Source organism: Coturnix japonica, chromosome 1 (genome assembly GCF_001577835.2).
Source record: "Coturnix japonica isolate 7356 chromosome 1, Coturnix japonica 2.1, whole genome shotgun sequence".
NCBI classification, from domain to species: Eukaryota; Metazoa; Chordata; class Aves; order Galliformes; family Phasianidae; genus Coturnix; species Coturnix japonica.
The window spans coordinates 49633693-49644042 of NC_029516.1; the positions used below are offsets into that span (position 1 = coordinate 49633693).

General features: G+C 41.8%; 1 protein-coding gene across 5 annotated transcripts in view; it reads right to left on the minus strand.

Moving 5' to 3' along the window:
• WASHC4 (WASH complex subunit 4) overlaps nt 1-8801 on the minus strand; it is a 39260-nt gene extending 30459 nt beyond the window's left edge. For 3 of the 5 annotated variants that reach the window (XM_015864205.2, XM_015864196.2, XM_015864186.2), the window contains exons 1-6: nt 8669-8801; nt 4863-5002; nt 3737-3790; nt 3516-3581; nt 3316-3361; nt 776-843 (exon numbers count right to left, since the gene is read on the minus strand). In XM_015864205.2, the coding sequence (XP_015719691.1) occupies nt 776-843; nt 3316-3361; nt 3516-3581; nt 3737-3790; nt 4863-5002; nt 8669-8729 (435 nt within the window). In that variant the 5' untranslated portion in view covers nt 8730-8801. Of the gene's footprint in view, nt 1-775; nt 844-3315; nt 3362-3515; nt 3582-3736; nt 3791-4862; nt 5003-8668 lie in introns of those variants that run through there. The other 2 variants (XM_015864213.2, XM_032445161.1) reach the window with 2 other exon arrangements.
• Between the last annotated feature and the right edge of the window lie 1549 nt (nt 8802-10350).

The following is a 10350-nucleotide window of genomic DNA, read 5'->3' on the forward strand; positions in this document are numbered from 1 at the left end:
CCGTAAGCATATCTTGTACTACCAGGAGTTCTGTAGTCTACTTACACTGAACATATCTAGACTGCCAATTACTTTACCCTCAACTTTCATCTCAGAAAATCCTAACAGGGAAAAAAAACCTAGAAAAGATTCCCACAATGTACTGCAGCCCCATCTCATAACCACCAACAGTAAGAAGCAGCTTGAAAGAAGAAACTGACCATGTTAGTAAGGCAAAAAGAAAGGGAAAAACAAGTAAGATGAATAAAATTGATGTTCTTCCCTGAACGCTTGGTGTGCCACAAACAATTTTTCTTCCCCAGGTACATACTTTAATTTTGCCTCCCAACAGCAACACAACTGTGTATGAACCATTAATTCATGTCCAGTTTTCAAACTTGCTAATCAGAACTGTAAGAATAGAAATCCTTGACCTTACTATCAAATGGAACAAGACTGATTTATACTTACTGAAATTTGCTTAAGAAACTCTAATTTCCACAGACAAAGATAACACAAATCATAACCTACCTTCTCACTAGTCTCCCAGAGTTTTAGACTAGTGTAAACAAAAAAAAAACCAACAAGCTAAATATGAGTAGATGACCAAACCAAGTTAAACAGTTGTGTTCTAAGTGAACTGTGGTAGCAATAGGTGAGCAGGTAAAACATAATGACAGTATCAAATGACTACAGTGCCTCTCAGCAAGATGCAAGCAGGATACTGAAGACTTCTCAATCCACTTTAAAATAAAATTGACGTTAAAATTGCTGTCAAAAAATCAAGATACTCTACCTGCAAAAAGGAAACAAATCTTCCCATCTGTATTTGACAGTCTCCTTCCACCATACTGGAATCTGTAGCTTCAAAGATAAAGAACCATCACTACTTTAAAAAGGTTGTGTTAGAGCCATTCATTACACTCTGGAGCTCACCCTCCAAATCATGTATGTTTGTGATACAAACTCAGTTCACACCTACAAGCCTACTGGCTGAACTTCTAAAGCTTTCAATTTTGCTTCCTAAGGTAGAATTATTTTTAAGTTCCTTTCCCAATAGAATTAGACTGCTTTAAGTTATGCATAAAACAAGAAAAAAGTTTCCTTCACCTGTAAGAAAATAATTACAAGACTTAATTCCTTAAGTATATGTTTTACATAACTTCATATCAAAGTTCCCACTAAAAGAAGACTGTAAAAGCAAGGTATTTACATTGCAAGGAATATGTGCTAGTATAGTTATTAGCTGAAAGAACATATTACATCATAAATCAACAGAAAACCTGTGTAGCATACAACTTTGTCAATAAATTATCTTTCCCTATATGCTATCCAGCATAAAACAACTAGCTCTCACCCTAGGCCCAAAGCACTACACGTGTGACAAAGTACACTGATTAGATACTATGAGATGCAGCTATCATGTGAATGTGTCAAATTCTTTTGGACAGCTGGAACAGTTGTAGTACTACCTGACAGTCCTTTTAGGGTGATGATAGTTTAATGCTCTAGACTTGAGATTTTTCTATTGGGCCACTACGGAAAAAATAGCTGAGAAGTTCATCCACAAAAAAAAACAAACAATAGTGTTAAAGAAGTCTCCTGTTTAGAGAGGTGATCTTTCAACCCATGCAAGGAAACTTCTAAATATTTAGTTTAAAGTTTTTGGTCTTCATAAAAATATTCCTTTAGAACAGAGACCAAAATCTAAATGAGCTTCTATAACTCCATTTAGATATTACATCCTACCCCTTTATGCTTTCTATGCAACTTTTCCTCTCTTCAAATTAGCAGATGATCCAAAAGGCAACCCAACTAATTCATGTTCCTACAGTAATCCTAGTCACTTCAAGGATAAGATGAAAAAAAATGTTCCCTGCTATATAGAGAAAGCAAAAACCACATGGTATTTCTCTGTTCCATTCAATTTCAGCCATCTTTGCTGTTGTAAGAAAGCAAGGTAGTTGTTACCAAAGCCTATGCTACGAGGTGAGATCTGGGAGTAGAGAGCTTTATTCCTGCCCCCCCCAACCAACCCACAGAAGGTCAACGTCTCAGTTTCACCCATTTGTTGTAGAACACTCAAGTAGGAACAAACTGCTGCTGTAACATACTAATCTGGTACAGTGTGACTTTTCTCATGCTGGAGATGTGAAGAAGTTTTGAGGGACCCCCTACTATCATTTTGACAGCAGAGCACTTTCTTTTCGGATATTAAAAGGTATGGTGCTCATTTTGACATTCCTTAACTGAACCTCAACAGGCATCTCATGCAGCACTTGATAGAATCTTAAACAGTTGCTGTCTCCAAGACTCTCCATTCCCCAGTTCTGCTGTCACAATCAAGGCTCTTAAACTTCAAAAAGCAGTTTTACAGTGTTACTCTGAATGGAGCATACCTTCCTTTGTCTCACATTTATGAAACAGAAAACAAAGCCAGGGGACATCCCTACCTCAGAAATACACTGAGTCCTCAGAACAAAGATACCTGCTTGCTCTTTAAGACAAAAGCTTAAAACCTTTGGATGAGTTACCAGTGAAACTCTGTGACAAAATGCAAGGTTTGGCAACTGAAATGTCTTTCAAACACTTTTTCCCTGGATTATGTCACTGTTTAAGTAGCAGTATGAGCAATTCACTTCACTTGAAGCACAGAAGATTACATAAGCGAGATCATGATTTCTTCTGAACCAGCTATGATTCCAAGAGTAAAGCACACAGTATTTGGTCAAAGGTACTATTAAGTTTCATTGTATTACTACAGCCCGGTTTCAAATTAATGATTTTACTACAAACAACTAAAACTCCTGCAAAAAACAGTCCTAAAAGGAAGTAAGCTGGTTTAGGATAACGTGTTTACAAGTGAAACACAGCTATTCAATGCCATACTCAGAAAAACAGCTGCTACAGTGCATAAATTCAGGTTTCCGTACACCTAAACATGAAACACAATCTCATTAAAAAAGAAGCCAAGATGTTTACAGCAAAAAGTTGTGATGAATTTCAAAAGCACTGCTTTTATACATCTCATGCATTGTCCTACTGTCTTCACTTGTAGGTCATCTGTCTGAAAAACGTCAAGTCTGTATTCCATACTTCTCATGTACATCGTGTTGCAACAGAACTTCCCATTAGCACAAGACTTCCTGCAGATAATCAGGCTTCATTTATAGTCTCAATGCCAGCTCTATTATCACAGTCCACTCTTTTATATTTATCATTTAATGATATAGTGAAAGCATGCATCAGTAATATAAAAGACTTCCTGAAGCATTTAATACAATTGGAAGCAATAAAGTAAAACTACAAACTTCTCCAGTAAAGGGAGTTACTTACCTCCTTCTCCATAAAACAAGAGGCCATTATAAAATTTCGTTTCTGCCTATCAACAGAAACATAAATTTGTCTTTTAATAAATAAGTGATCATGCTACAAAAACTATTTAGACAGTATATAATTGTATCTTGTTTATTTCAAAATAATAAACCTTTATCGGTTTGTCAATCTTTCATACGCATAATTAAAGCTGAACTCACCTCATATTTTAACTTCTTGATTTCACAGCAAAGGGCAGCATACACAGTTATTACTTTGTTTAGAACCTAGACTCAGGAAAAGAAAAAAAAAAAGCAGATTATCAACACAGAATTACAGCAAATAAAACTCTTACAGAGCGTTTTTCGTGTTTAAAATGGATCAAATGGATCAGTTTTAGCTAAAACAACTTCTGTTTTCCTTTTGATCACAAAGCAATTACCTTGTTTTCTGTCTTTATGAGCTCCAGTAGAGAGGACTGCTCATATGGCAAAAGCTAGAATTGATTAAAACAAACAAAAGCTTTAGAAAACATTTGTCAAAACCATATTTAAGCAACGAGGCAAGTAGTATAATTTTTTCTATAGTTCAGTCTGAGTAAAGTCAGTAATAAGAGCCAATAATGGCACATTACCAGCAACCTGTGCTGCACGAAACCTTCTCTTTGCACATTTATGCGTTAAGGGAAATAACCAGCTACACTACACAGGATTTACATCAATTTAATCATAAAACATGGAATGCAAAACATAATCATTATGGTGCACACAGTAAAAAACAACTCCAGAAACCTATGGAAAATTAAGAATCCCAAACGCAGGAAACAGGAAGCACTGTGTGTACCTACATGCAGGCACTAGAGATTTTATACCGAAGTCAGCCTCATAGATGACAAGTTCACATACACTCAGCACTATTGAGGCCCCACATGTAACCTGAATAGACAGAAGATTGACTGAGACTACATCATCTGCACATACAAGTTCCACATGGTAACAACATTTAAAAGTACTTCTCACTTTTATGGCCAATATCAGTGATGAAAAACATTCATGCTCTACAGAGGACAGAAAACATGACTAAGGAATAAAATGCTTGTGGAAGAAGAAAAATTGAAACAGTATCAGATAGGCTTCTCAAACACAAAAGTCAACATATTAGAAGCACAAAGGCAAGAAGCTTTCACTTCTCAGGTTTGAAAGGAAGAAATGTATTGGCAGTAACTATACTGGTACTAATAAGAATGGCAATTACAAGGAAAATGGTGGAAATACAGAAGGTATAAGGAAAAGGGAACTCACCAGAGCTGAGGCAATACTCCCTGGCAAGCGATCTCCAAGAGATACTGCCTCAGTGAGGGTCAGCCCTTAAATGAGGTCTCAGAGGAGGTGGAGTCGAACTCCACCCCTCCAGGGAGCACAGCTACATAACTTTCACCTGTGCTCCCACAGCTGACCCCGCACTTGCCTCAGCTGATTAATCAGTGGTTCACACTGTGATTACCAATCTCCCATACAAGAAGGAATGAGGAAAACAACAGTTTCAATATGTATTAAATATATGAAGACCTTTAAAGCAATAGGATCAAGACTGAAGTCCCAAACGTCTCCAACAGAGTCATCCAAGGCATCTTCAGTTCTCTTCAGCTGAGACGCATACTCCTCAAGAAATTTTCCATAGTTCTTCAACTGCACTTCAGCATGGATTTCTGAAAATTCAAAACATTGATAGTCACATAAAATACTCAGTATATTCCAATATCCCAAAGTTCACTAACGCTTTTATCTGTTGCTATTTAGCTAGTAGTGCTGCATGCTGAATTTTGGTGCATAGTTTTCTTCTTGAAACAACTGCATCTTTGTAATACAAAGTTCTTACTTGTTCAAAATCCATCACCCATCTCAGTGTCCATTCCAAACAGGAATAACAAATATGAAAGAATAACAAATATTTAAGAGGCTTATTAAGAATTATTTATGTGTACATTTATTTTCAAATGAAGATCTTAACAAACCTAACTACCACACCAAGCTGCACAGCAAAGAACTGACTGATCATACTGAAGCATGGCAGATGATTTTACCCATCAGCAGAGCCAGGCCATAGACAACAACATTAGACATTTGAGGCACTGGGTCTTATCCTATTGGTCTGAGTAGAAGCTGTAGGGGAAGCAATCTGCCTCCTGCTCTCTCCCTGTTACCTCTTTGTAAGTCATTTGGGCATTATTCTGGAAGCTGATGGGTTTCAATCAATCCCACCACATTAGAACTCAGGACTTCCACGCTTAGTAAGGAACTACAATCCTTTCTCATCTGATGACTGAAGTGAAGTCCCTTGTCTGCACATCTAATAGCTTACAATCTTTTTGTTGAAAATAAGGTTGCCTTTAAAACAAACAAACCAAAGAATGCAAGTTAGTTGAATAACTGAACTTTGCCAAAACACAAAGTCAGCTCTTCAGACAGCAATCTTTTTAGCTTATGTAGCAGCATACATGCCCTTTACTCATTCTAGCAAGCAGGTTGTGACAAAAGTTAAAAAATCTTTCTATTTTGCAGGTTCAGCCTCCTACTCATCTAAGCTGTCTATAACTGAGACAAATGGTCGTTGATGACTACTTCAGTCAACTAGTTTTGCTGAATCAATTATCCTACAGATGTATTTTGGAGGAAGAGAAAATGTGCCTGGAAAAGCACCCCAGCCAAGTAAGGGGAACAAAGGCTAATGAAGAGTCAAAGAAGAGAGGGACTATGCACTGGGGAGCTGAGAATGAGGAGAAATTGAACAAATTCTCCTCAACTAATGCAAAGCTCCTACTTTGAAACAAGCAGCAATGTAACTGCAAAGCCCATCCAAGATGTACAATGAGCCATACCACTCTAAACTCCACATTAGTGCTGTTGGGTTATGCCTGTCTTGATGGTTCACAGACACCAGCAAAATAAGAAGACTGGATTTCACGCAAACAGATAAGCAGCAAGTGAACAAAGCACTCTTTATCAGCACTATGCACTTCAGACACTGATTTGCAGCCCTTGTGTTGTATCGTCATATTTTTCTATTCCACCAATTCACCTTGCCTTCCAAATCCCTTCCAGCACATCTTCTAGAAGCCCTGATGCACTAAAGCAGTAGAACTCCAATGGACGCAGAGCCTTGCAGAACAGAGCTTAACCTGCCACCCTGGCAGCTCCAGTACTTTACTGTTAGAAGATGCTGTATTCCCTCCTGTTCCTTCCCTCTTCACACAAAAGGCAAAGCTAAGAGCAGAAAAAAAATGTTGAAAGAGGTATTGGGACTGTATAGGAACAATTGAAAAAAACGAACAAGTCATACAAGAATAAGAACCAGGCACTGCTACTCAAATCAGTTCCCTCAATTGAATAGGCAGCACATCTCAAAAGATCTCACAGCAGCAGCACTCTCCTAAAGACCACAACCTGTCATCTCCATCATCTGCAGCAGTCAAAAGATGCACTTAAAACACATTATAGCTCCGCAGGGCTGATATCAGGTATTGCCAAAACTAAGTGTTGCCAAACATCAACGTGCCACCTTGTACTGACCCTATACAAAAGAAATAAAAGGCAGGTGTGAATAATTTATCATCTTTTCTCTAAAGCAGACATGAGAGTGAAAGCTATTAGCAAACCAAATACAGGTAGGCTTGAATCGATTAAAATGGCTTCAAGAGGGAGAGAGATTTCTAACACAAGTATTTGGTTCTTTTTTCCCAAACAAACTGGATTGCATGCAAAAAGAAATCACAGATATTTTCTTTTTCTTCCAAGCTACAGACCTGCTTCACAAGGCATATCTGTTTGCAATGAAGTCTGATTTAGTTTCTCCTCAGGTGATAAAACAAAAGCTTTACAACTGGAACAGCACGAGGATATACTTAGCAGCACAAAACCTCCAACTTCATCTAATCTTCCATAAAGTCAGCAATGTCAATACTCAGGCGATCCACTGCCACAGAGGGATTTGTAAGTGCGATGTCAATAAATACCTGGGACAAAATTGTAAACTGGACTTCCACAGCATCCTGTTTCCTCAGTTAGGAACACGGTGATTTCTAAAAGTTTGTGATACAAGTATGGATTGCAAACTGACAAAGCAAAGCAACACTTTTTTTTCCAAGTGACTTCTTTTTCTTTCTTTCCCTTGAAAGTTGTATAGCATACTGTGAACTCTGCCACTGTTCACAGTCAAGACGGTGGTAATATAGCTCATCACATCCTATAATCATTGAGTTGGAAGGGACCTTTAAAGGCCCAACTCGTGCAACCCCCCTGCAATGAACAGGGACACATATAGCTAGAGCAGGTTGCTCAGAGCCCCTCCTGCCTGACCTTGGATGCCTCCATGGAAGGGGCATCCACTGCCTCTCTGGGCAAACTGTGCCAGTGCTTCACTACCCTGTACTGTAAGAAACTTCTTCCATATAACCAGTTCAAATCCTTCCCCAAGTTTGAAACCATTTCCCCTTGTCCTATCACAACAGACCCTGGTAAATAGTCTGTCACCTTCCTTTTTACAACCTCCCTTTTGATACTGAGAGGATGCTGGGTGATGTTCTCCGGGACATCACATAACACCATGGTTTGAGAGCTGCCAAAGACCTCAGCTCAAAAAAAAACCTTTAGTTTCTACCAAAAGGACAGAATCATGAATAGGATATTAATGACACCATTTTGAGGTAACGCTGCATGTGAAACAACTGGCCCACAAGTGACACATTTTCACAGCAACACCTGGTGTCATTAATTTGGCAGAGTTCAACGTACAGCGTGTATCCCAGTGTGACTGCCATGCACCTTCTCAGTTAGGAAGTAGGTCAGCTCCACAGGCAGAGAACACACAGATTTGGACTGACAGAGCTCAGCACCACATATCTATTTTCTAAAGGTGCAACAGAAAGAGAACACCCAGCTCCATGCCAAACAGCCTTTATGGGCAGAAAGCACACACAACGCACTGATCTCCTCAGCCTGCCTCGGGGATGCGGCACACACGCGTGGGCCGCCAGGGCTGACCAGGAGCGGCCGAAGACAGTGCTCCTCACTGCGCTGGGGGCACGAGCAAAGCTCGCAGCAGTCCGTCCCCCCCACAACCCAAACACCCCCCGACAGCCACTGAGGGGAGCACGGGGAAGGCCCCGTGTGAGCGCGGAGAGCAAAGGGCAGGAACAGGGAGGGGGGCCGGCCCCGCTCAGCTCCCACGGCTCCTTCCTCCTCTTCCTCACTGCCCGCCTCTCGCGATAGGGGCTGGCGGGGGTTTCTTCAGCCCGCTCCCTTGCAGCCCCATTCCGTCCTCACGCACACGCGCCCGCCCTGCCCCAACCCGGCCCTTCCGCCTCCCGCGCGCTCACTCTGCGAGCCGTCGTCGAGGCGGTCGAACTCCCATTCCGGGGACAGGGTCTCCAGCGCCATAGCAGCGCCGCGCCCGCCTCCCCTGACTCAGGCGCACGGGACTTCCTGCCCCAACCGCGCCGCACTCTGGGAAATGGAGGCGGAGGGCTGGGGGGTGCGCCGGGACTCCGGGAGGAGGCGGGGTGATGGGGGTGGGCAGCCGGCGTCAGCCCTGCTGTCACCTCACTTCCATTCAGGAAGCTGGTAATGTCATCTGGAGGATAAAAGAAGTAAAATCACTCAGCGTGACAGGGGAAGAGCCACTGGGCGGCTAGCAGTGCCCGCAGCGATGGTTTTACCTCAGCACAGTCTGTACTATCAGCAGAAACGGAAATGACTCCGAAAAGCGGTGTGGGAGCATCAGCAGTTTCATGGGGCTGAGAGCAACAGAAATAGCAGCTCCACGGAGAGATGGATCGGTAATTGCGGATCGTCCATTAGAACTAGCTCTGTAGTGCAACCAGGCTGAAAATAGCACCGCTGTGCTTGTTTTCTGGAGACAAGCAATCCGTCCTTTGCCAAATCAATTAATTTTAAAGGTCTTTCTAGGGAACTAGGATCTGGCTGGTGTGCTTGCTCTTGTTGGTGAGTTCTTACCTCGTTACAGCAAATTTCAAGAGACCAGCCTAGATCTGGGAAAGAAGAGATCAAAAACTATTTTTTTAGAGAAATCGTGTGAAAAATGTTCAGAGTAACTTATTTTTATTTTAACATTTTTTCAGTTCTGATTAATATTGCAAATGACGGCACGCTGGGAGGAAGCACTGATCTACCTGAGGAGGCCGTGCAGAGGGATCTGGACAGGCTGGATCAATGGGCTGAGGCCAACTGTATGAGCTTTAACAAGACCAAGTGCTGGGTCCTGCACTTTAGTCACAACAGCTCCATGCATCATTATAGGATTGGGGCAGAGCAGCTGGAAAAGCTGAGTGAAGGAAAAGGTGTCTGGATACAAGTATTAATGGGGAGCAGCTGAGGGAACTGAGTTTGTTCAGTCTGGAGAAGAGGCTCAGGGGAGACCTCGCTCTCTGCAGTGATCTGAAAGGAGATTGCAGTGAGGAGGGGGTTGGCTTCATCTCCCAGGTAACACCAATAGGAATAGAGGCAATGGCCTGAATTTTCATCAGGGAAGGTTCAGGTTGGATATTATGAAAAGTTTCTTCTTAGGAAGAGAGGTGCTGCAGTGGCACAGGCTGCCCAGGGAGGTGGTGCAGTCACCGTCCCTGGAGGTGTTCCAGAACCGTGTGGATGTGGCACTGAGGGACATGGTCAGTGGGCATGGTGGGGATGGATTGGCATTAGGACAAGATTATCTTAGAGGTTTTTCCAACCCTTGTGATTCTATGATTCTACAGCCAAAGCCCAAGCACATCTTCTCGACTCACAGTCTTGTGTGTGAACCTAAGCTGTCGACATGGGGCTTTTAAGTCCCTAGAAATGTAATTGTGCAGGATGTTGGCAGCTGGCAGTGCATGCACCTCTGGGGACATAAGTGTCACATGAAATGAAATCACAATTTATACATGACTTCAAAGATCACAGTCAAGTCTACAGTCACATAGATCAGCTTTTACTGAACTCAGCAGAGCAGCGTACATTCAAAGGCAAGGCTGTACTGAGTGCCAGAGCCTGGCCCTTGCAG